The following is a 26,047-nucleotide window of genomic DNA, read 5'->3' as shown; positions in this document are numbered from 1 at the left end:
GTGAGCTGCCGGGACTGAGTGCAACGGGGGAGCCCAGGATGGCGAGACAGAGCCGAGACCTCCTCCTACTGCTGCTTCTCTCCTGCCTTGTGTGCTGGGCACGGGCAGCCAGGCAAGAGGTGCACGGTAAGTGCCTGCTACCCCCCCCGGGGCACCCCCTTGTGCCACTTACTACCCCCCCCCACTGGGGCACCCCCTCCTGCCCACTAACTACCCCCCCGGGACACCCCCTCCTGCCCACTAACCACCCCCCCCACTGGGGCACCCCCTCCTGCTCACTAACTACCCCCCCCGGGGCACCCCCTTGTGCCACTAACTACCCCCCCCACTGGGGCACCCCCTCCTGCCCACTAACTACCCCCCCACTGGGGCACCCCCTCCTGCCCACTAACTACCCCCCCCCCACTGGGGCACCCCCTCCTGCCCACTAACTACCCCCCCACTGGGGCACCCCCTCCTGCCCACTAACTACCCCCCCCACTGGGGCACCCCCTCCTGCCCACTAACTACCCCCCCACTGGGGCACCCCCTCCTGCCCACTAACTACCCCCCCCACTGGGGCACCCCCTCCTGCCCACTAACTACCCCCCCACTGGGGCACCCCCTCCTGCCCACTAACTACCCCCCCCCCACTGGGGCACCCCCTCCTGCCCACTAACTACCCCCCACTGGGGCACCCCCTCCTGCCCACTATCTACCCCCCACTGGGGCACCCCCTCCTGCCCACTAACTACCCCCCACTGGGGCACCCCCTCCTGTCCACTAACTACCCCCCCAAAGTATTGGAGCTGCACCCCCTGACACAGCACCCAACCCCTCTTTTTCCCTGAGCTTTTCTACTGCCACAAGTTTCATGTATTTCCAGCAAATCTCAGTAGTTTTGTTTGTTCTTTTCCTCTCTCCTACCCTAGTCCTTCAGCTCCCAGTCAGCAGTGCAGCAAATGGGCCCTCAGTTACAGTGCATACCTACTGTCCCTTGCCATAAAGCAAGATTGGGCTGCTGTTCTATTGCCACAGGGAGAGCAGAGACAGTCACATGGGTACCAGGAAATAATCTCCCCCATGTACAGGAAGTAGAGACAGTCACATGGGTACCAGAAAATACACTCCCCCATGTACAGGGAGTAGAGAAAGTCACATGGGTACCAGGAAATACACTCCCCCATGTACAGGAAGTAGAGACAGTCACATGGGTACCAGGAAATAATCTCCCCCATGTACAGGAAGTAGAGACAGTCACATGGGTACCAGAAAATACACTCCCCCATGTACAGGAAGTAGAGACAGTCACATGGGTACCAGGAAATACACTCCCCCATGTACAGGAAGTAGAGACAGTCACATGGGTACCAGAAAATACACTCCCCCATGTACAGGAAGTAGAGACAGTCACATGGGTACCAGGAAATACACTCCCCCATGTACAGGAAATAGAGACAGTCACATGGGTACCAGGAAATACACTCCCCCCCCATATACAGGAAGTAGAGACTATCACATGGGTACCAGGAAATACAATCCCCCGTGCACAGGAAGTAGAGACAGTCACATGGGTACCAGGAAATACACTCCCCCATGTACAGGAAGTAGAGACAGTCACATGGGTACCAGGAAATACACTCCCCCATGTACCGGAAGTAGAGACAGTCACATGGGTACCAGGAAATAATCTCCCCCATGTACAGGAAGTAGAGACAGTCACATGGGTACCAGAAAATACACTCCCCCATGTACAGGAAGTAGAGAAAGTCACATGGGTACCAGAAAATACACTCCCCCATGTACAGGAAGTAGAGAAAGTCACATGGGTACCAGGAAATACACTCCCCCATGTACAGGAAGTAGAGACAGTCACATGGGTACCAGGAAATACACTCCCCCATGTACAGGAAGTAGAGACAGTCACATGGGTACCAGAAAATACACTCTCCCCATATACAGGAAGTAGAGACAATCACATGGGTACCAGGAAATACAATCCCCCTTGCACAGGAAGTAGAGACAGTCACATGGGTACCAGGAAATACACTCCCCCGTGCACAGGAAGTAGAGACAGTCACATGGGTACCAGGAAATACAATCCCCCAAGCAAAGGAAATAGAGACAGTCACATGGGTACTGGGAAATACACTCCCCCGTGCACAGGAAGTAGAGTCACATGGGTACCAGGAAATACACTCCCCCATGCACAGGAAGTAGAGTCATATGGGTACCAGGAAATACACTCCCCGATGTACAGGAAGTAGAGACAGTCACATGGGTACCAGGAAATACACTCCCCCGTGCACAGGAAGTAGAGACAGTCACATGGGTACCAGGAAATACAATCCCCCAAGCAAAGGAAATAGAGACAGTCACATGGGTACTGGGAAATACACTCCCCCGTGCACAGGAAGTAGAGTCACATGGGTACCAGGAAATACACTCCCCCATGCACAGGAAGTAGAGTCATATGGGTACCAGGAAATACACTCCCCGATGTACAGGAAGTAGAGACAGTCACATGGGTACCAGGAAATACACTCCCCCGTGCAAAGGAAGCAGAGACAGTCACATGGGTACCAGGAAATACACTCCCCCGTGTACAAGAAGTACATGGCCATATAAAGGGACAGGGCTGGAGGCTGAATTATACAGAATAGCAGAAATCTCATTAAACCATTTTATCATATTTAGCTACATTTTCCCTGATTATTTGCCACCTATGTGTGTCCCCCCGATGCCCCCGTAGATCAGTAGGGCAGTTCCCCAGGAATGAATGCCAGGCTCAGTTACAGTGATGCCAGTCTGTACCTTGGGCGCTCCCATTGGCCAGGGGGGGGGGGCTGACCCTGCATTCCTGGCTGTGGGGGGGGCGGGGGGATTTCTGGCGGAGCTGCCAATTCTGCCCCAGTCCGTGTTCCTGGAGTTTCCACTCGGCTGATGATGTAACAGATTCCCAAGCAAAGGGGAAGGAATGCCCCCCCATTACCGACACTGAGCCTGGGGGGGGGGGTAAATAATAGGTGTTAAAATTCCGTTTCTTCTTGCCCCCCCCCCCCCGCAGCCTGTGTTAGATTTGCCCCAGACATGTGGGCTCCAGGGGGGCACGAGAGGGGCCTGTGTGCTCAGCTGTGTGTGGGGGGGGCAAACAGATTATTTGTGTTCTTGCCGCCCCCCCCCTTACAGCAAACACCTATAAAGCCCTTTGCTGTTTGTCTCAGGTAAACGTTACAGGGCTTCATGGGAACCGGCCCAGTCTGCAGCAGCCGTAAATCTGCCCCACTGCCCGGGCATTATATAGAGATGTGGCATTGAGCGCTTATTAAAGGCCAAGTAAAGCCAAAGTCACTGAGGGGTGCCGCTATATCAGGTTGCCCCAGTAGCCCCCCGGCCGCTGCTCCCGTTCTACCACCCTGGGGTAGGTTTCCTCGGGGCAGAAGGGTGGCTGCTGTCTTCCATGTTCTTCACCAGTGGTACCTCTGGGACGTGAAGCTGGGGGTGCCAGGAGAGGGAAGATGGTACCTACCCCAGGGAAATCTACCCCGGGGCTGGGGGGAAAGGCGAGAACTGCGCCAAGGTATCAGGAAAGTGATTTGGCACGGGGGGGGGGGGGGTGCATAATAAAGTGGCTCCCAGTGTGGGCGGGGAAGGGTAGTCTGTACACGAGTGCAAGCTTATATGCCTAGTGATGGGAATGGTGGGGCCAGACGTACCTACTGTACTGGGGGCTCCCTGCCTTTGTTGGGATTGGTACCATTGCTGCTAAACTGCCCAGTAGGGGGAGCTCCAGCTGAGGGGCTGATATTGGGGATACCACCTCAAGGTAAGCACCCCCCCCGCTACTCTCCCTTGTTTGCCCCTTGCCCAGGGTGCCCAGTGGCCCTTGGGTGCCAGGGGGGGGTGGCGCTGCCAGCAGGGGATGTGGGCACTGGCGCGGGAGGGAGTGAGTCAGTGTCTCCAGTCTGCGCCACAGAGGATAAAGAGGCAGATTCAGAGCCGGGAAGGACACGAGTCCTGGGGGATTAATAATCCGCTGTGGTTGAATGGGGGGCTGCTGGGGGGGCTGACTTTCCCACCTGCGGAAAATCTCTGAGGTGTGTGGCACCTCCATAAACCCCCCCGCCTGGCACCTCCCTCCCTAATGGCTTCTGGGAAACCCAGTAGGAACAGTGTGTGCCCCTGAGTGCCACCTTGTACCCAACGGGAGCCGCCTCGGTGTGTGGGGTTGTGCCCAGCGGGTGCCATCTCTTTGCCTTCCTCAGGTTCTGCTCTGGGAGGGGAACGGGATCTGGAACTGGGGGGTTCTTTGTGTAACGATGGGGGCAAATATATCATTAAAAACAGTAAAAATGAACATAAAAATAAAGGGGAAATAGCAGACTGGACCTTTAGTTTGTGTTGGTCATGGTGCAGTTAGTTGTTGGGGTACAGAGGGGTCAGTGGTCGTTCTCTCGTTGGACTGAGGTTCTTAATGGGGTTCTGTTTTGGGGCCACTGTTCATTAATGACTTGGGGGAGGACAAATTGGCACTCTGGGCGGGTAAGTGGGATTTAATCCATTTATATCCTTAATGGGGCTACATGGGGCAAATCCTTGATGAGAAGGAACCGGGGGTCACTGTTTGAAGTAAAAGTAGGTCCGACATGCAGCTAAATAGCCACTAGGGGGTCATTAGAGGTGATCATTTGGGGTAAACCCATCAGGAAATCAAGCACTAAGCACCAGGGCAGTAACCAATCAGCAATAAGTGCACCAATAGGAGTCCTGATATCCAACTGAGTAACAAGTCTTCTCCAATGGGTTCACAGTGATCGACCTCCTGACGGTCAGCGAGTCCCGGCACATGTCCGGCGTGGTGGAAAAGATCCGCTCGGAGCTGCTGGCGGTCAATGACCTTTACTTCCTGTCCACCTTCCGGCTGCCCCCCAAGGCAGGAGGGGTCCTGTTTGGCCTCTACTCCAAAAAGGATAACACCAAATGGTTGGAGGCCTCCATAGTGGGCAAGATCAACAAAGGTGAGAGGGAAGGGAGTGAGACACTGGGAATGGGGTTGGGTTGAATGTTGGGTTACACCAATGGTTGCCGAACTCTTGCCCAACTTGAAGGTCACCCTTTGGTCACTGGGAATGGGGTTGGGTTGAATGTTGGGTTACACCAATGGTTGCCGAACTCTTGCCCAACTTGAAGGTCACCCTTTGGTCACTGGGAATGGGGTTGGGTTGAATGTTGGGTTACACCAATGGTTGCCAAACTCTTGCCCAACTTGAAGGTCACCCTTTGGTCACTGGGAATGGGGTTGGGTTGAATGTTGGGTTACACCAATGGTTGCCGAACTCTTGCCCAACTTGAAGGTCACCCTTTGGTCACTGGGAATGGGGTTGGGTTGAATGTTGGGTTACACCAATGGTTGCCGAACTCTTGCCCAACTTGAAGGTCACCCTTTGGTCACTGGGAATGGGGTTGGGTTGAATGTTGGGTTACACCAATGGTTGCCGAACTCTTGCCCAACTTGAAGGTCACCCTTTGGTCAGGGGCCCCCTTAGCTTATAAAAATGGGTACATATATAGGCAATATCGATCATGTAGTCATAGCGTCAAGTATATCTGGGGGAGCAAAGTCATGAGTCTACTGAAGGTTCAAATGTCAACCTAAATGACCTTCAAGTTGAGTATCTAGGGGTGCCAATGGCCATTCACCCCATTTCTCCACAATTGAATTATGGGTGGGCGACCGTAGGATGGGTTTAGGAAGTAATGGCGGTACCTAGAGAAGAATGGAAGGAAGTTTGATGACTTGCATGATTTCTGAAGACCACCCCAGCCTGGGATCCATGAATGGTTTTCTCTATGACCCCCCCCTGCAGTGCTAGTGCGTTACATGAGGGAAGACTCCAAGCTTCATGCCGTCAGTCTACAGAATGCCAACCTGTCAGATGGGAATATGCACACAATGATCCTCCGCGTGAGCGGCTTCCGGGGGGACACTCTCTCTCTGGAATTGTACGTAGACTGCAAGCAGGTGGACACCAGCCTGGGGCTTCCAGAAATGATGATCATTCCCCAGTTTGAGGTGGAGTCTGGGGATATCCGCTCTGGACACAAAGCCTACCTAAGGATGCAGGTACCATGGGAGGGGTTTCTGGTGTGACCTTGGACCAGGTCACACCAGAAGGGGCCTGGGTATCTGGAAGGGCAGGAGAATCAATGACCAGAGGATGAGAGCCGACAAGCACTTTATCTGCTGCCCATTGATTCCATTAGTTTAGAAAGTTCGGACTTTACTTCCTCTGAAACTAACTGAGCCATTTTGCACAGGGATCTGTAGAGTCCATGAAACTGATCCTCGGTGGGTCCCTGAGTCGCGTGGGGGCTCTAAGTGAGTGCCCTTTCCAGGAAGATGAGTCCATTCACAACACAGGTATGAGGAACGTTCTCTGCTCTTCTCATGAACGCACAAATACAGTGGCTTGGGGTATATCTGGGAGAAATGAAGAATCATTTTTACAGGGCAAGTGTCGAGCCATAGATGGATGATGGATATGTGGCTCTCAGAGTACAAACGAGAGGGGAAATACTAGTGGGATGTTTGGTCAGAGAGATGGAGCAATGGAGAGTGGTTATGGCTGGTGGTGGTGGGATATCCCTGAGGAAGGACCTTAGAAATTACTTCAGCAGACAGTTGGTTGGTGGGACAGATGATAGATGGAGAATTTACTAATCTTGGTGACAGGAGATAACGAAGGAGAACTTGGGCAGGAAAGACAATCAGAAAATAAGAGAAGAATCCAGAGTAGCCTCTTGTGTTTGGGGAGGAGCATAGGATTGTCAACTTGGCCAGAAAAAGCTTATTATCCCTAATGGTGAGAAGATGAACAGCGACCAGTGACAACAAGGGATGGACAACCCAACCTGGCACAAGAATGAGTGAAATGACCAGGGAGATGCTTGTTGGCAGCAAATACAATGGGGAACTTGTCCCGACAGGGAGGTTATTTGGAGGGAAACGAGAGTCACTGTGTGACTTGATAACGAAGAGGTAATTAATAGCAAACGAGAGGAAGTGTTGTAGGAAAGAAGCGACAGACAGTGGCGTTGGGTTGGCTGAGGAACATTAGGAAGACGTTATGGAAGATCTCATTGATGGGACGCTGGGATTGTATGAGTTGGGGGAGGTAAGAGCGTATGATTGGAACCTTGAGTTGTTCTGGGTAATGTTCTGGATAGGGATACAGCTGATTGGCTGATAAATAATATTATTAATTGTTCTGTGTTTGGAAGGAAATTCACATCTTTTCTCGTTATTTTCTCTCCCATCAGTCAACGGAGTGGTCAATTCTATCCTTGGTAAGTCCACTTGTTTATCCCTAGAACATCTACGTGGCGCTCCACTTCTATCATGAGCTTTTAGGGGGAATTTTCTAGAGATTTCTGTTTAGTTTAATGAATGTACCAACCAGTTGGCTCGCTAGTGAGTCCACTCATCCAAGTGCTTCTTCAGGTTCCAAGAAGCCCATTTTCCACCGAGTTATCACTAGTGGCTCATCATGGCCTGGATGTGACATAAACACGATACTTCCCCTTGAAACGAATAGCTTTCATACACAGTGCAAAGGCTTTGGCCAATGTTTGGGCAATGAATGAAACTGACCAATGGGTTTCTCTGGTTTAACTTTTTTTTTTCGGCAGGTGAGCACACCAAAGCTTTGATCGCCCAAATGACTCTCTTCAATAAAGTGTTAGCGGAGCTGAGAGAGGACATACGAGACCAGGTAACCCCACAGACAGACTGACCCGGGGGGGTGGGGCTTAAGCTGAGATGGGCCCCATGGGATGCAGACATCATGGCGGACGTACTGTCCATCTAACGTAATATGGTGGTTTTTCCTTCAGGTCAAAGAGATGTCGCTGATCAGGAACACCATCATGGAATGCCAAGTGTGCGGTAAGGGGGCATTGGGCACATTTCTGACCCAGTTATTCCCTACCCAGGGAAAGATTGAGAGGGGCCACTGTCGCTCCCCCAGGGGCGGGGCATACATGTTCATTTGGGGCACACAGGACCCATTCAGCCGCCATCTTTATCTGACAATGTAACTCCTCTCATTGTGTGTAGGGTTTCATGAGCACCGCTCCCGCTGTAACCCCAACCCCTGCTTTCAAGGAGTCGACTGTATGGAAACGTATGAGTATCCGGGGTTCCGCTGTGGCCCCTGCCCGCCGGGATCCCAAGGCAATGGCACCCACTGTGCCGATATAGATGAGGTAACATTGATGGGGCAACCTTGGGTCACGTGGGAGGCAATACCATGGGGGTCTCTAATCAATACCTTCTCCCAATCTAGTGCTCCCACGCCAACCCTTGTTTCTCTGGCTCCAAATGCATCAACACGTCACCGGGCTTCCGCTGCGAGCATTGCCCACGGGGGTACAAGGGCAACACCGTGTCTGGGGTGGGAGTGGACTACGCCAAAGCCAGTAAACAGGTACGGGGAGAGGGCCGAGTGCCACGAACATGGAAAGGGCATCACTGGTTAAAGTGTTGGGTTGAGATGAGCCCAATGTGTAAATGGTGGGTCTGGGGTTCAGCATGGTGGTTAATAGTGGGTCTGGGGTTCAGCGTGGTGGTTAATGGTGGGTCTGGGGTTCAGCGTGGTGGTTAATGGTGGGTCTGGGGTTCAGCGTGGTGATTAATGGTGGGTCTGGGGTTCAGCGTGGTGGTTAATGGTGGGTCTGGGGTTCAGCATGGTGGTTAATGGTGGGTCTGGGATTCAGCAAGGTGATTAATGGTGGGTCTGGGGTTCAGCATGGTGGGTCTGGGGTTCAGCGTGGTGGTTAATGGTGGGTCTGGGGTTCCGCGTGGTGCTTAATGGTGGGTCTGGGGTTCAGCGTGGTGGTTAATGGTGGGTCTGGGGTTCAGGGTGGTGGTTAATGGTGGGTCTGGGGTTCAGCGTGGTGGTTAATGGTGGGTCTGGGGTTCAGCGTGGTGGTTAATGGTGGGTCTGGGGTTCAGGGTGGTGGTTAATGGTGGGTCTGGGGTTCAGCGTGGTGGTTAATGGTGGGTCTGGGGTTCAGCGTGGTGGTTAATGGTGGGTCTGGGGTTCAGCGTGGTGGTTAATGGTGGGTCTGGGGTTCAGCGTGGTGGCTAATGGTGGGTCTGGGTTTAGCGTGGTGGTTAATGGTGGGTCTGGGGTTCAGCGTGGTGGTTAATGGTGGGTCTGGGGTTCAGCTTGGTGGTTAATGGTGGGTCTGGGGTTCAGCGTGGTGGTTAATGGTGGGTCTGGGGTTCAGCGTGGTGGTTAATGGTGGGTCTGGGGTTCAGCGTGGTGGTTAATGGTGGGTCTGGGGTTCAGCGTGGTGGTTAATGGTGGGTCTGGGATTCAGCATGGTGGTTAATGGTGGGTCTGGGGTTCAGCGTGGTGGTTAATGGTGGGTCTGGGGTTCAGCGTGGTGGTTAATGGTGGGTCTGGGGTTCAGCGTGGTGGTTAATGGTGGGTCTGGGGTTCAGCGTGGTGGTTAATGGTGGTCTCGCTATTAACCATCTGCTTTAGGTTTGCAAAGACATTGACGAATGTAACGATGGAAACAACGGAGGGTGCGACGCCAACTCCATCTGCACCAACACTGTGGTAAGTTCCCCCTCCTGCCCCCTCCCGCCCCCTCCCTTCTGACTTCCCAACGTTTACCCCTCATGTTCCTGTCCATTTCTACCTTCTCCTACAGGGATCATTCAGATGTGGCCCCTGCAAGCCCGGCTTTGTGGGTAACCAGACGGTAGGGTGTGCCCCCAAGAAATCCTGCGCCAGCCCAGCCTTCAACCCGTGCCACCTGAATGGGCATTGTGTGTTTGAGAGGAGCGGAGACATCACGTGCGCAGTAAGAGCTCACCATTAAATCATCGGTACCCCCCCCCAGGGTCTGCGCTATGGCAACCGGCGTGATGGGACTCACTATTGGCCACTGGATGAACATCTATCTGTGTTTATTCATCTTCACCAGTAGACATAATGGGTCTCGGTAATGGAACCCATGTCCAAAGGTTCTCCTAGCCCTTCCCTAAAGTTCCGCTAGGAACCAGTGAATCCACCCCCCATCCTATAGTAAATCAGGCACAAGGGCGCCCATTGCTGAAGGGACCCCTGAAGCTACTGCCACCTTCACGCTGGGGGTAATTCCAGGGTAACCTTTCCTCCAGTCCCAGTGGACTCCTCTTGTCTTCTGCACCACACAAAGCAGGAAAAGCACATGAGATACCTACATCTATGTAGGGCGCTAGGGTTGGGCTCTAGGGATGGGCGCTAGGGATGGGCGCTAGGGATGGGCGCTAGGGTTGGGCGCTAGGGTTGGGCGCTAGGGTTGGGCGCTAGGGATGGGCGCTAGGGATGGGCGTTAGGGTTGGGCGCTAGGGATGGGCATTAGGGTTGGGCGCTAGGGTTGGGCGCTAGGGTTGGGCGCTAGGGTTGGGCGATAGGGATGGGCGCTAGGGTTGGGCGCTAGGGATGGGCATTAGGGATGGGCGTTAGGGTTGGGCGCTAGGGGTGGGCGCTAGGGATGGGCGCTAGGGATGGGCGCTAGGGATGGGAGCTAGGGATGGGCGCTAGGGATGGGTGCTAGGGATGGGAGCTAGGGATGGGCGCTAGGGATGGGCGCTAGGGTTGGGCGCTAGGGATGGGAGCTAGGGATGGGCGCTAGGGATGGGCGCTAGGGTTGGGCGGTAGGGATGGGCGTTAGGGTTGGGCGCTAGGGATGGGCGCTAGGGAAAGGCGCTAGGGATGGGTGCTAGGGTTGGGCGTTAGGGATGGGCGTTAGGGATGGGCGTTAGGGTTGGGCGCTAGGGATGGGCGCTAGGGATGGGCGCTAGGGATGGGCGCTAGGGATGGGTGCTAGGGATGGGTGCTAGGGATGGGTGCTAGGGATGGGTGCTAGGGATGGGCGCTAGGGATGGGCGCTAGGGATGGGTGCTAGGGATGGGCGCTAGGGATGGGCGCTAGGGATGGGTGCTAGGGATGGGTACTAGGGATGGGTGCTAGGGATGGGTGCTAGGGATGGGTGCTAGGGATGGGTGCTCTATGCTGCATCAATGGATAAGTAAAATGATGTCTGTTTCTGTTGGCAGTGTAATGTCGGCTGGGCAGGGAATGGCTACACGTGTGGCCGAGACACTGACCTGGATGGCTACCCAGATGAGCCAATGCCTTGTATAGACAACAATAAGCATTGCAGGCAGGTAAGGCACAGTCCCGACCAATGAGAGGCCGGGGGTATGGGGGTTCCCTTTATTGGGTGCCATAAAGGAAACATTGAGTGGATATAATAGGAAATCACAGTGTCCGTGCCAGTAGAATGTATGGGGATTGGGTGCAATGACGTGGTCCTATGGTCAAGGGCACCCTAGTCTCTGGGCACCCCAATCTCTGGGCACCCCAATCCCTGGGCACCCCAACACAAAGGGTGTTTTGGCCGCTCTCTCGCCCCCCCCCCCACAAGATGATTTTGCCCCGTATGTAACACCCCCCCCTGCTCTGTAGGATAACTGCCGCCTGACGCCCAACTCTGGGCAGGAAGATGCCGACAACGATGGAATTGGGGACCAGTGCGATGAAGATGCCGATGGGGACGGGATCAAGAATGTTGAGGTGGTTACTGTGATATAAACCAGTCAGTCCCCATAGCAACCCTTGTATTGTAAGTGTATAGCTGTGTGTGAGTAACTGTAGGGGTAAGTGTATAGCTGTGTGTGAGTAACTGTAGGGGTAAGTGTATAGCCGTGTGTGAGTAACTGTAGGGGTAAGTGTATAGCTGTGTGTGTGTAACTGTAGGGGTAAGTGTATAGCTGTGTGTGAGTAACTGTAGGGGTAAGTGTATAGCTGTGTGTGAGTAACTGTAGGGGTAAGTGTATAGCTGTGTGTGAGTAACTGTAGGGGTAAGTGTATAGCTGTGTGTGAGTAACTGTAGGGGTAAGTGTATAGCTGTGTGTGAGTAACTGTAGGGGTAAGTGTATAGCTGTGTGTGAGTAACTGTAGGGGTAAGTGTATAGCCGTGTGTGAGTAACTGTAGGGGTAAGTGTATAGCTGTGTGTGAGTAACTGTAGGGGTAAGTGTATAGCTTGTGTGTGTAACTGTAGGGGTAAGTGTATAGCTGTGTGTGAGTAACTGTAGGGGTAAGTGTATAGCCGTGTGTGAGTAACTGTAGGGGTAAGTGTATAGCTGTGTGTGAGTAACTGTAGGGGTAAGTGTATAGCTGTGTGTGAGTAACTGTAGGGGTAAGTGTATAGCCGTGTGTGAGTAACTGTAGGGGTAAGTGTATAGCTGTGTGTGAGTAACTGTAGGGGTAAGTGTATAGCTGTGTGTGAGTAACTGTAGGGTAAGTGTATAGCTGTGTGTGAGTAACTGTAGGGGTAAGTGTATAGCCGTGTGTGAGTAACTGTAGGGGTAAGTGTATAGCTGTGTGTGAGTAACTGTAGGGGTAAGTGTATAGCTGTGTGTGAGTAACTGTAGGGGTAAGTGTATAGCTGTGTGTGAGTAACTGTAGGGGTAAGTGTATAGCCGTGTGTGAGTAACTGTAGGGGTAAGTGTATAGCTGTGTGTGAGTAACTGTAGGGGTAAGTGTATAGCTGTGTGTGAGTAACTGTAGGGGTAAGTGTATAGCTGTGTGTGAGTAACTGTAGGGGTAAGTGTATAGCTGTGTGTGAGTAACTGTAGGGTAAGTGTATAGCTGTGTGGTAATGTAGGGTAGTTATAGCTGTTGTGATAACTGTAGGGTAAGTATAGCGTGTGTGAGTAACTGTAGGGGTAAGTGTATAGCCGTGTGGTGAGTAACTGTAGGGGTAAGTGTATAGCTGTGTGTGAGTAACTGTAGGGGTAAGTGTATAGCTGTGTGTGAGTAACTGTAGGGGTAAGTGTATAGCTGTGTGTGAGTAACTGTAGGGGTAAGTGTATAGCTGTGTGTGAGTAACTGTAGGGGTAAGTGTATAGCTGTGTGGGTAACTGTAGGGGTAAGTGTATAGCTGTGTGTGGAGTAACTGGTAGGGGTAAGTGTATAGCTGTGGTGTGAGTAACTGTAGGGGTAAGTGTATAGCTGTGTAGGGGTAACTGTAGGGGGTAAAGTGTATAGCCGTGTGTGAGTAATGTAGGGGTAGTGTATAGCTGTGTGTGAGTAACTGTAGGGGTAAGTGTATAGCTGTGTAGGGTAACTGTAGGGGTAAGTGGTATAGCTGTGTAGGGGTAACTGTAGGGGTAAGTGTAATAGCTGTGTAAAGGGTAACTGTAGGGGTTAAGTGTAATAGCTGTGTAGGGGTAACTGTAGGGGTAAAGTGTAAGGTTAGTGTATAGCTGTGTAGGGGTAACTGAGGGGTTAACTATAGGGTAACTGTAGGGGTAAGTGTATAGGCTGTGTAGGGTAACTGTAGGGGTAACTGTAGGGGTAACTATAGGGGTAACTGTAGGGGTAAGTGTATAGCTGTGTAGGGGTAACTGTAGGGGTAACTATAGGGGTAACTGTAGGGGTAAGTGTATAGCTGTGTAGGGGTAACTGTAGGGGTAACTATAGGGCTAACTGTAGGGGTAAGTGTATAGCCGTGTGTGAGTAACTGTAGGGGTAAGTGTAGGGGTAACTGTAGGGGTAAGTGTATAGCTGTGTAGGGGTAACTGTAGGGGTAACTATAGGGGTAACTGTAGGGGTAACTATAGGGCTAACTGTAGGGGTAAGTGTATAGCTGTGTGTGAGTAACTGTAGGGGTAAGTGTAGGGGTAACTGTAGGGGTAACAGTACATGAGGGTGTAACTGTAGGTGAGTAAGGGGCACTGACTGTCGGTCTCCCCGTTGCCAGGACAACTGCCGCCTGGTGCCCAACAAGGACCAGCAGAACTCGGACACCGACTCGTTTGGAGACGCCTGTGACAATTGCCCCAATGTGCCCAATAACGACCAGAGGGACACGGACGCCAACGGGGAGGGAGACGCCTGTGACAATGACATTGATGGCGACGGTGAGATTATTATTATCATTCTGCCCCCTACAGGCAGCTCCGTGCCCCACACTAATGCCCCCCTGTCTCTCTGTACCCCCAGGGATCCCCAACATGCTCGACAACTGCCCCAAAGTGCCCAACCCCCTGCAGACTGACCGAGACCTTGATGGGGTGGGGGATGCCTGTGACAGCTGCCCCGAGGCCAGTAACCCCACCCAGGTAAGGGGCACACAGGGGGTAACTGGCAGGAGAATCTGCCCTCTCTCGGGGTGTAACTGGCAGGGGAATCTGCCCTCGGGGTGTAACTGGCAGGGGAATCTGCCCTCAGGGTGTAACTGGCATGGGAATCTGCCCGCTCTCGGGGTGTAACTGGCATGGGAATCTGCCCCCTCTCGGGGTGTAACTGGCAGGGGAATCTGCCCCCTCTCGGGGTGTAACTGGCATGGGAATCTGCCCTCTCTCGGGGTGTAACTGGCAGGGGAATCTGACCTCTCTCGGGGTGTAACTGGCAGGCGAATCTGCCCTCTCTCAGGGTGTAACTGGCATGGGAATCTGCCCCCCCTCGGGGTGTAACTGGCAGGGGAATCTGCCCCCCCTCGGGGTGTAACTGGCATGGGAATCTGCCCCCCCTCGGGGTGTAACTGGCAGGGGAATCTGCCCCCTCTCGGGGTGTAACTGGCAGGGGAATCTGCCCCCTCTCGGGGTGTAACTGGCAGGGGAATCTGCCCTCGGGGTGTAACTGGCAGGGGAATCTGCCCCCTCTCGGGGTGTAACTGGCAGGGGAATCTGCCCTCTCTCGGGGTGTAACTGGCATGGGAATCTGCCCTCTCTCGGGGTGTAACTGGCATGGGAATCTGCCCTCTCTCGGGGTGTAACTGGCATGGGAATCTGCCCCCTCTCGGGGTGTAACTGGCATGGGAATCTGCCCTCTCTCGGGGTGTAACTGGCATGGGAATCTGCCCTCTCTCGGGGTGTAACTGGCAGGGGAATCTGCCCTCTCTCGGGGTGTAACTGGCATGGGAATCTGCCCTCTCTCGGGGGGTAACTGGCAGGGGAATCTGCCCTCTCTCGGGGGGTAACTGGCAGGGGAATCTGCCCTCTCTCGGGGGGTAACTGGCAGGCGAATCTGCCCTCTCTCGAGGTGTAACTGGCAGGGGAATCTGCCCTCTCTCGGGGTGTAACTGGCATGGGAATCTGCCCTCTCTCGGGGTGTAACTGGCAGGGGAATCTGCCCTCTCTCGAGGTGTAACTGGCAGGGGAATCTGCCCTCTCTCGGGGTGTAACTGGCATGGGAATCTGCCCTCTCTCGGGGGGTAACTGGCAGGGGAATCTGCCCTCTCTCGGGGGGTAACTGGCAGGGGAATCTGCCCTCTCTCGAGGTGTAACTGGCAGGGGAATCTGCCCTCTCTCGGGGGGTAACTGGCAGGGGAATCTGCCCTCTCTCGAGGTGTAACTGGCAGGGGAATCTGCCCTCTCTCGAGGTGTAACTGGCAGGGGAATCTGCCCTCTCTCGGGTGTAACTGGCAGGGGAATCTGCCCTCTCGGGGTGTAACTGGCAGGGGAATCTGCCCTCTCTTGGGGTGTAACTGGCAGGGGAATCTGCCCTCTCTCGGGGGGTAACTGGCAGGGGAATCTGCCCTCTCTCGGGGGGTAACTGGCAGGGGAATCTGCCCTCTCTCGAGGTGTAACTGGCATGGGAATCTGCCCTCTCTCGAGGTGTAACTGGCATGGGAATCTGCCCTCTCTCGAGGTGTAACTGGCAGGGGAATCTGCCCTCTCGGGGTGTAACTGGCAGGGGAATCTGCCCTCTCTTGGGGTGTAACTGGCAGGGGAATCTGCCCTCTCTTGGGGTGTAACTGGCAGGGGAATCTGCCCTCTCTCGGGGTATAACTGGCAGGGGAATCTGCCCTCTCTTGGGGTGTAACTGGCAGGGGAATCTGCCCTCTCTCGGGGGGTAACTGGCAGGGGAATCTGCCCTCTCTTGGGGTGTAACTGGCAGGGGAATCTGCCCTCTCTCGGGGTATAACTGGCAGGGGAATCTGCCCTCTCTCGGGGTGTAACTGGCAGGGGAATCTGCCCTCTCTCGGGGTGTAACTGGCAGGGGAATCTGCCCTCTCTCGGGGGGTAACTGGCAGGGGAATCTGCCCTCTCTCGGGGTATAACTGTTAACACAATGGCTTCATTTCAGGCAGATGCTGACAGCGACTTGGTTGGGGACATGTGTGATACCAATCAGGACAGGTGAGTTTCCCTTTAATTTCTGGTTGCTAAGATTGCTAAGGTCACTGAGCCTAGCAACCAGAGAGGGGATGAAATGAAAACCATCTTTATCATTGTAAAAGTCCATTTCATTGTAACCCCAGTGCTCACTGATACTTAACTTCCTATCTCAGCTCCAGGCCCCGCCCTCTCTTCTGGTAGGGGGTGGAGCTTAGTCATTCTTACCTACCTACCTCTATGGACCTAAATGGTGAATAATAGACATTTCCAGACTCCCAGCCGGTACAAATCAAACTTTCCAGCCCAATCCCAGACAGTGGAGGATTATATTCTGCCCCATTCCCTGGGGGTTCTGTACCGGCGGAACCGCAGTGCACTATATAAATAGTATTATTGACCTACCCCCCCCCCCCCATAATTCCTGGACACGGATTGGTTTGCCACCGTCTGAATTCGACCGTGTATTAAACCTTGGAAAGGAGAGGGTTTAGCGTTTACTTGCCCTTTACACATCTGCACATTCCATTCCCATGAAGGAGCCTGGGAGACACATTCCTGCTCTATACGTTGTTACTGGTTATTGCCCCGGCTACAGAATGCCTTTATTATATCTGCCTACTGGCAATGAGCGCAGCCGCTTGGCTCTGTGACCAAAATCAACTCAAAGCCCGTCAGCGCCATCTAATGGGCCCAACTTATTAACCCTAAACTCGGATGTACCCCTCTGTCCCACAGAAGTCCCTAGAACTGTCGGATCTTTTCTGGGGGTGACGATGAGTCCTGTATAAGTCCCTCTAACTGTCTAATCTTTCCTGGGGGCCACTATGAGTCCCCTACAAGTCCCTATAACAGTCTAATCTTTTCTGGGGGTGACAATGAGTTCCCTAGAAGTCCCTATAACTGTTGGGGGTGACTATGAGTCCTGTATAATCCCTATAACTGTTGGATCTTTTCTGGGGGCGACTATGAGTCCTGTATAAGTCCCTATAACTGTCAGATCTTTTCTGGGGGCCACTACAAGTCCTGTATAAGTCCCTATAACTGTCAGATCTTTTCTGGGGGTGACTACGAGTCCTGTATAAGTCCTTATAACTGTTGGATCTTTTCTGGGGGCCACTAGGACTCCTCTAGAACTCCTTATAACTGTTGGATCTTTTCTGGGGGCCACTAGGAGTCCCACAGAAGTCCCTATAACGGTCTAATCTTTTCTGGGGGTGACTATGAATCCTGTATAATCCCTATAACTGTCTGATCTTTTCTGGGGGCGACTATGAGTCCTGTATAATCCCTATAACTGTTGGATCTTTTCTGGGGGCCACTACAAGTCCTGTATAAGTCCCTATAACTGTCAGATCTTTTCTGGGGGCGACTATGAGTCCTGTATAATCCCTATAACTGTTGGATCTTTTCTGGGGGCCACTACAAGTCCTGTATAAGTCCCTATAACTGTCAGATCTTTTCTGGGGGTGACTATGAGTCCTGTATAAGTCCTTATAACTGTTGGATCTTTTCTGGGGGCCACTAGGAGTTCCTTAGAAGTCCCTATAACTGTTAGATCTTTTCTAGGGGCCACTAGGAGTCCCCTAAAAGTCCCTATAACGGTCTAATCTTTTCTGGGGGTGACAATGAGTTCCCTTGAAGTCCCTATAACTGTCTGATCTTTTCTGGGGTGACTATGAGTCCTGTATAATCCCTATAACTGTCTGATCTTTTCTGGGGGCGACTATGAGTCCTGTATAATCCCTATAACTGTTGGATCTTTTCTGGGGGCCACTACAAGTCCTGTATAAGTCCCTATAACTGTCAGATCTTTTCTGGGGGTGACTACGAGTCCTGTATAAGTCCTTATAACTGTTGGATCTTTTCTGGGGGCCACTAGGACTCCTCTAGAACTCCTTATAACTGTTGGATCTTTTCTGGGGGCCACTAGGAGTCCCACAGAAGTCCCTATAACGGTCTAATCTTTTCTGGGGGTGACTATGAATCCTGTATAATCCCTATAACTGTCTGATCTTTTCTGGGGGCGACTATGAGTCCTGTATAATCCCTATAACTGTTGGTTCTTTTCTGGGGGCCACTACAAGTCCTGTATAAGTCCCTATAACTGTCAGATCTTTTCTGGGGGTGACTACGAGTCCTGTATAAGTCCTTATAACTGTTGGATCTTTTCTGGGGGCCACTAGGAGTTCCTTAGAAGTCCCTATAACTGTTAGATCTTTTCTAGGGGCCACTAGGAGTCCCCTAAAAGTCCCTATAACTGTCTAATCTTTTCTGGGGGTGACAATGAGTTCCCTTGAAGTCCCTATAACTGTCTGATCTTTTCTGGGGTGACTATGAGTCCTGTATAATCCCTATAACTGTCTGATCTTTTCTGGGGGCGACTATGAGTCCTGTATAATCCCTATAACTGTTGGATCTTTTCTGGGGGCCACTACAAGTCCTGTATAAGTCCCTATAACTGTCAGATCTTTTCTGGGGGTGACTACGAGTCCTGTATAAGTCCATATAACTGTTGGATCTTTTCTGGGGGCCACTAGGACTCCTCTAGAACTCCCTATAACTGTTGGATCTTTTCTGGGGGCCACTAGGAGTCCCACAGAAGTCCCTATAACAGTCTAATCTTTTCTGGGGGTGACTAGGAGTCCCCTAGAAGTCCCTATAACTGTCTAATCTTTTCTGGGGTGACTATGAGTCCCACAGAAGTCCCTATAACTGTCTAATCTTTTTTGAGGGCCACTATGAGTCCTCTAGAAGTCCCTATAACTGTCTAATCTTTTCTGGGGGCTACTAGGAGTCCTGTATAATCCCTATAACTGTCTAATCTTTTCTGGGGGTGACTATGAGTCCTGTATAATCCCTATAACTGTCTGATCTTTTCTGGGGGTGACGATGAGTCCCATAGAAGTCCCTATAACTGTTGGATCTTTTCTGGGGGCCACTACAAGTCCTGTATAATCCCTATAACTGTATGACCTTTTCTGGGGACCACTATGAGTCCCTTAAAACTCCCTAGAACTGTCGGATCTTTTGAGGGGGCAACTATAAGTCCCATAGGAGTTCCTATAACTGTCAGATATTTCCTGGGGGCCACTATGAGTCCTGTAGAAGTCCTTATAAATATCTGATCATTTCTGGGGGCCACTATTAGTTCCACAGAAGTCCCTATAACTGTTGGATCTTTTCTGGGGGCCACTATGAGTCCCATCGAAGTCCCAATAACTGTCTAATCTTTTCTGGGGGTGACTAGGAGTCCTCTAGAAGTCCCTATAACTGTCTAATCTTTTCTGGGGTGACTATGAGTCCCACAGAAGTCCCTATAACTGTCTAATCTTTTCTGGGGTGACTATGAGTCCCACAGAAGTCCCTATAACTGTCTAATCTTTTTTGAGGGCCACTATGAGTCCTCTATAAGTCCCTTTAACTGTCTAATCTTTTCTGGGGGCTACTAGGAGTCCTCTAGAAGTCCATATAACTGTCTAATCTTTTCTGGGGTCTACTAGGAGTCCCACAGAAGTCCCTATAACTGTTGGATCTTTTCTGGGGGCCACTAGGAGTCCCTTTAAAGTCCCTATAACTGTCTAATCTTTTCTGGGGTGACTATGAGTCCCACAGAAGTCCCTATAACTGTCTGATCTTTTCTGGGGGCGACTATGAGTCCTGTATAATCCCTATAACTGTCTAATCTTTTCTGGGGGTGACGATGAGTCCCACAGAAGTCCCTATAACTGTTGGATCTTTTCTGGGGGCCACTAGGAGTCCCACAAAAGTCCCTATAACTGTCTAATCTTTTTTGGGGGCCACTATGAGTCCTCTAGAAATCCTTATAACTGTTGGATCTTTTCTGAGGGCTACTAGGAGTCCCACAGAAGTCACTATAACTGTCTATTTGTTTCTTGGGGCCTTTACAAGTCCCTTAAAAGTCCCTATAACTATCAGATCTTTTCTGGGAGCAATTACGTGTCCTGTAGAAGTCCCAATAACTGTCTAATCTTTTCTGGGGGCCTTTATGAGTCCTGTGGAATTCCCAATAACTGTCTAATATTTTCTAGGGGCCACTATGAGTCCCGTAGAAGTCCCAATAACTGTTGAATCCTTTCTGCTCTGTAGGGATGGAGATGGCCACCAGGACACCAAAGACAACTGCCCCGATATCCCCAACAGCTCCCAGTTAGACTCGGACAACGATGGGAAAGGAGACGAGTGCGACCAAGACGATGATAATGATGGAATCCCTGATTACATGCCACCAGGGCCAGACAATTGCCGGCTGATGCATAACCCCAACCAGAAGGACTCGGATGGTGAGTGAGGGCTGTAGAGATGAAACCACCGCTTGTACCCTACACTGAGTGGGGTGTTCCTACCTTAGCACGTTGGACTGGGGCAATATTGTGCCCATCCCCTTTCCTGCTACGCCCAGCGATGTACATACAGAACCACTCTAGGGTACTAAACACGTTCTCCAATGGGGACACCAGGAGAGGGACATGGTCCATATCTTCTCCCACCGTGATTCTAATTGTTGTGATTTCTCTGCCAGGGGACGGGGTTGGAGATGTGTGTGAGGAAGACTTTGATAACGACACCGTCATCGACCCCCTGGACGTCTGTCCTGAAAGTGCAGAAGTCACTCTCACCGACTTCAGAGCCTATCAGACCGTTATCTTGGACCCTGAGGGCGACGCCCAGATAGACCCTAATTGGGTTGTGTTGAATCAGGTAGGTTCACATCATACGGAATAATAAGGATCTAATGGAACCCAGGAGAAGGGTGGCCACCACCATTACTGCTTGTGTACCAGGCCTTCATCTTAGGAGTCTGGATGAGTGGACTTGGGCAGTTGATAGTAAAGTCTTCTCCAAGTACTTCTACAGGTGTAGGTCATTCCTGCTCCAAAGCTGCTCTCTTTCCCATGGTCACACCTTGATCCCATGGAGAAAGCCTCCAATGTTCTATGTTGCAACCACCTGACTTGACCAAGACCCAGCAAGTACTGGGCAGAAAGAATGGGGTTCATTTACCCAGGGGGAGGTTTCTATCTGACCATGGGAAAGAAAATAGGAGCAGGAAGTACAGAGAATCAGAGTTCTCCACTAGGGTAGGTACCAGGGGGTAAGTGGGTTGACCAGCTCCCATACTAAACAGAATAGCTGAAGGAAGTAGGAGACATGAGGAATGTGGATACTAAGATGTTCTCTCTCTTTCTCTCTAGGGAATGGAGATTGTGCAGACAATGAACAGTGACCCTGGCTTGGCAGTTGGTGAGAATTGTTCCCTTCTGCCCCTTGTCCTCCAAAAAACCCATTTGGGCCCTGTTGGTTCCTCCTTTGCCTCCTCTTTTCCGCCAGCCTCTACCTCCCGTATCTGCCACGGCTTATGGAGTATCTCTCTGTGCCCTCCATGCAGGTTATACGGCTTTCAACGGGGTGGACTTTGAGGGCACATTCCACGTAAATACGGTGACCGACGATGACTATGCCGGCTTTATCTTCAGCTACCAGGACAGTTCCAGCTTCTACGTGGTCATGTGGAAACAGACAGAGCAGACCTACTGGCAGGCAACCCCCTTCCGAGCTGTGGCAGAGCCGGGACTGCAGCTAAAGGTGAGACAAAGCTGGTGCTACCATATACTTCAACCTGAACCCTGAAGCTACAACATTCTCTATTACCAGCATTGACCTCAACCAGCAGCAGGTTGAGAGGTCAGAATTGCCAAAGTGGCCAAAACTGATGGGTACAACAACCCTGAGGCTTTGGTAGGAGGAGATATGGAACCATCTAACTAGTGGGCAACTGTGCCCAGAGGTCCTGGAATGATGGTTAGGAGAGAACATGTGCCTATCACATTATCGTTATGTTCCTCCAGACCATGAGAGGATCAGAAGGATCTCATGGTGCCCAGAAGACAGGTCCTGTAACTTATGAGTAACAAAATGGTGGCACAGCATTCGGGTTATTCCTCAGTATAATACCCCAACCCAACCTTCCCCTACCGATTCAGCCTCCCCTTCCTCCCATATTTCAGGCTGTGAAATCCACAACGGGCCCCGGTGAGCAGCTTCGCAATGCCCTGTGGAACACCGGTCACACCCAAGACCAGGTCCGTTTGCTGTGGAAGGACCCTCGTAACGTTGGCTGGAAGGACAAGACTTCTTATCGTTGGCAGCTCATGCATCGCCCCCAAGTGGGCTACATCAGGTGAGAGGGGTCAAAAGCCTGATAGACTGGTGGGTAGATAGGCAATGAGATATCACCAGGCCCAGACTGGCAATCTGTGGGTTCAATGGGGCTGCTGTAAGATGGGGGGCTGCTTGGACCCACTTAATGTCCTCTATTGGTTCCTTCTACAGGTTCCTATTCTTACAGAAGGTTCTAGTTTCAGCTTTGGTCAGGAAGGAGATACAGTTCCTTCCCAGAAACCCTCAGAAGGTGCGTGAGGGGGGTCAGAAGCCTGGTAGACTGGTGGGTAGACAGGCAATGGGATATCACCAGGCCCAGACTGGCAATCTGTGGATTCTGGGGGGCTGCTGTAAGATGGGGGGCTGCTTGGACCTCCTCGTAGTCCTCTATTAGTTCATTCTACAGGTTCCTATTCTTACAGAAGGTTCTAGTTTCAGCTTTGGTCAGGAAGGAGTTACAGTTCCTTCCCAGAAACCCTCAGGAGGTGGGTTCGTTGGGAGGGGGGGTGGGGGTCCCACACAAAAGGGGCCGTGCCACACACACACTCTGTCACTTTATTGTACTTTAAAGCGATGAGGTCAGTGGGGAGCCGGGTCCTGGCGTCCTTTTGGGCATCGCCACAGCAACCCAATCCGTGTCAGGAATGCCTTTCATATGGAAAGGAGGAGAACAATGGGCCGGGGTTGGGCAGCGGGGTCCTGGCTCTGGGAACTGGATTGGGCCGCGTTCCTGGCAGTGACCCCGTGCTGAGCTTCCCCCATTAGCGCTCTCATCCTTCCATTCCCCCTCCCCGTTGGGGCTTCTGTGAGAGGTGAAGTCATGGAAAGGGGGTGATGCTCGCACTCTCTATTCTGGGGATGTAGCTCCTTCTGTCTGTTTTGTTCAACTGGAGCTCCGATCCAGGGCTCTCTCATCTGCAGAAACATCTAAACTAGAGAGACAGTTAAACTAGAGAGACAGTTAAACTAAAGAGACAACGGGAGAACCATCTAAACCTAGAGATACGTCTAAACTAGAGAACCATGTAAACAAACAGAGACATCTAAACTAGAGCTACAGCTTAACTATCTAAAGAGACATCTGAGCTAGAGTGCCATCTAAACCAAACAATACATCTAAACTAGAGAGACATTTAAACTATCGAGACACCAGGAGAGCATTCTAAACCTAGAGATACATCTAAACTAGGGAACAATGTAAATAAACAGAGACATCTAAACTAGAGCTACATCTGAACTATCTAAAGAGACATCTGAACTAGAGAGCCATCTAAACCTAGAGATACAACTAAACTAGAGAACCATGGAAAAGAAAAAATTGAGACATCTAAACTAGAGCTACATCTGAACAATCTAGAGACATCTGAACTAGAGAACCAGGTAATAGAAAAAACAGAGACATCTGAACTATCTAAAGGGACATCTGAACTAGAGAGCCATCTAAACCTAAAGATACAACTAAACTAGAGAACCATGCAAACAGAGACATATAAACTAGAGCTACATCTGAACTATTTAAAGAGACATCTGAACCAGAGAGCTATCTTAACTAGAGAACCATGTGAAAAAACAGAGACATCTAAATCTAGAGCTACATCTGAACTAGAGTACCAGGTAAGAGAAAAAACAGAGACATCTGAACTATCTAAACCTATAGAGAAATTCAAATCAAGAGAGATCTAGTAAGACATCTAAACCTATAGAGACGTCTTCAACCCTGAACCCTAGACAGATCTATAAGCTACAGAGATGCCTGAAGTGAAGTGATATCTAAAGAGGTATCTCAAATGGAGACATCTAAACTAGACATCTAAAGTCATGTGTTTCCCCTGTAACCGTCTCGGTTTGCTCCAACATGTACAGCTGACTTGCCATAGAAAGGTCTCCAGTAGGTCTTGGGTCAGATTGCAATGAAGGAGATCCCTGAAGCACCAAAGAGGTCCACTTCTAAGGCAACAGTAACTGTAGGCTGATATGTGCCTTCTTGCCCCCCTCAGGGTAAAGCTTTATGAAGGAGTTGACCTGGTGGCTGATTCCGGAGTAATTATAGACACAAATATGCGAGGGGGACGATTGGGGGTCTTCTGCTTCTCCCAGGAGAACATCATTTGGTCCAACTTACAGTACCGGTGTAATGGTGAGTAGGCTCCTACTGAGACCTGAGGGTCTGTGTCAGCACCACTGTGTAGGAGTTACCTTGCTATAAAGGGCTATAGATTGGTGAACTCTCTCATTCACCCTGTGTCTCTTTGTCCCACACAGACACAATTCCAGAAGACTTTGAACCGTACCGACGGGGTCTACAGGAAGGGAAGGATTAAGGAACGTACAGGATGACCCCTTGCCCCAAATTTAGACCAATATTCTCATCAACAAACTGCTCGTATCTGACCCTGCCCACCCCAAAGAGATCAGCGGACACCCAACAGACGCCATCTTAGGAGCTGCTGGGCCGGTACCAAGCCCAGTGAAGCCCATCCCAGTGGCGGTTCTAGTAGCCAATGTAAGAGGCTGTATGGTTGGCTGGGGTGGGTTATTGGTCCATGTCCTGATAAGCTGGAAAGTTCTTACACAAGGAGAACATCACTTGCCCATCGGGCTGGAATTATTTAAATGGTGCCAAGAATTGTACTTACCTGTGGCTTGTGGCGCGGGGGGTCTCGACTGGAGTTGCACAAGGTCTTCTGGTGTCAGCCTGTAAGTAGCCCCCAAAGTATCTACCAACCTGAAGATCTACTCGCCGTCGCGCCACCCTTCCCCTCGATGGGGCTTCTTGTGGATTGTTCCGTCCTTTATAAAAATCCAAAGGTTTTTGTACTGCCTGATGTATTTTTGTTTATTGCTGTGGGGGGCAAAGAGGTTGGGGGTACCCGGGATCAGAGGGGGCAAGAGAGAAGGCTATAGGGGACATTGAGGGGCGCAGTGTTTCTGGGGAGAATCAGAGCTCTGAACCTGGGTAATTACTGGGGGGAGATTGGATTCACTTACCCAGGGGGAGATTCCTGCCTGACCATGGGAAAGAGAGCAGCCCAGGAGCAGGAAGTACAGAGAATCAGAGCTCTGAACCTGGGTAAGTACTGGGGGGAGATTGGATTCACTTACCCAGGGGGAGATTCCTGCCTGACCATGGGAAAGAGAGCAGCCCAGGAGCAGGAAGTACAGAGAATCAGAGCTCTGAACCTGGGTAAGTACTGGGGGGAGATTGGATTCACTTACCCAGGGGGAGGTTCCTGCCTGACCATGGGAAAGAGAGCAGCCCAGGAGCAGGAAGTACAGAGAATCAGAGCTCTGTACCTGGGTAAGTACTGGGGGGAGATTGGATTCACTTACCCAGGGGGAGGTTCCTGTCTGACCATGGGAAAGAGAGCAGCCCAGGAGCAGGAAGTACAGAGAATCAGAGCTCTGTACCTGGGTAAGTACTGGGGGGAGATTGGATTCACTTACCCAGGGGAGGGGGTTCCTGTCTGACCATGGGAAAGAGAGCAGCCCAGGAGCAGGAAGTACAGAGAATCAGAGCTCTGTACCTGGGTAAGTACTGGGGGGAGATTGGATTCACTTACCCGGGGGGGGGTTCCTGCCTGACCATGGGAAAGAGAGCAGCCCAGGAGCAGGAAGTACAGAGAATCAGAGCTCTGTACCTGGGTAAGTACTGGGGGGAGATTGGATTCACTTACCCAGGGGGAGGTTCCTGCCTGACC

At 51.5% G+C, this 26,047-nt stretch overlaps 1 protein-coding gene across 1 annotated transcript; it reads left to right on the top strand.

Annotated features, from left to right (window-relative positions):
- thbs3 (thrombospondin 3) lies at positions 1-25,174 on the top strand. Its single transcript, NM_001011401.1, has 23 exons — positions 1-126; positions 4,791-4,997; positions 5,847-6,103; positions 6,298-6,400; positions 7,300-7,326; positions 7,669-7,751; positions 7,873-7,924; positions 8,096-8,244; positions 8,325-8,465; positions 9,531-9,608; positions 9,703-9,855; positions 11,096-11,206; positions 11,508-11,615; positions 13,808-13,967; positions 14,050-14,168; positions 16,138-16,190; positions 20,277-20,470; positions 20,710-20,888; positions 21,383-21,431; positions 21,577-21,773; positions 22,196-22,368; positions 24,347-24,486; positions 24,612-25,174. Exons 1-23 carry the CDS (start codon positions 39-41, stop codon positions 24,668-24,670), a joined length of 2,880 nt encoding a protein of 959 aa, NP_001011401.1. The 5' UTR covers positions 1-38; the 3' UTR covers positions 24,671-25,174.
- Positions 25,175-26,047: the final 873 nt, after the last annotated feature.

Source organism: Xenopus tropicalis, chromosome 8 (assembly GCF_000004195.4).
Source record: "Xenopus tropicalis strain Nigerian chromosome 8, UCB_Xtro_10.0, whole genome shotgun sequence".
NCBI classification, from domain to species: Eukaryota; Metazoa; Chordata; class Amphibia; order Anura; family Pipidae; genus Xenopus; species Xenopus tropicalis.
This window is presented reverse-complemented; position numbering and strand designations above follow the sequence as displayed.

What these genes read in the sequence shown, in the direction of transcription:
- thbs3 (NM_001011401.1), top strand. Translation starts at nt 39, where the DNA reads ATGGCGAGACAGAGCCGAGACCTCCTCCTACTGCTGCTTCTCTCCTGC. An exon ending in CCATCTGCACCAACACTGTG is followed by an intron (nt 9,609 to 9,702) that starts GTAAGTTCCCCC and finishes CTTCTCCTACAG; the next exon opens with GGATCATTCAGATGTGGCCC. An exon ending in CAATGACATTGATGGCGACG is followed by an intron (nt 13,968 to 14,049) that starts GTGAGATTATTA and finishes CTGTACCCCCAG; the next exon opens with GGATCCCCAACATGCTCGAC.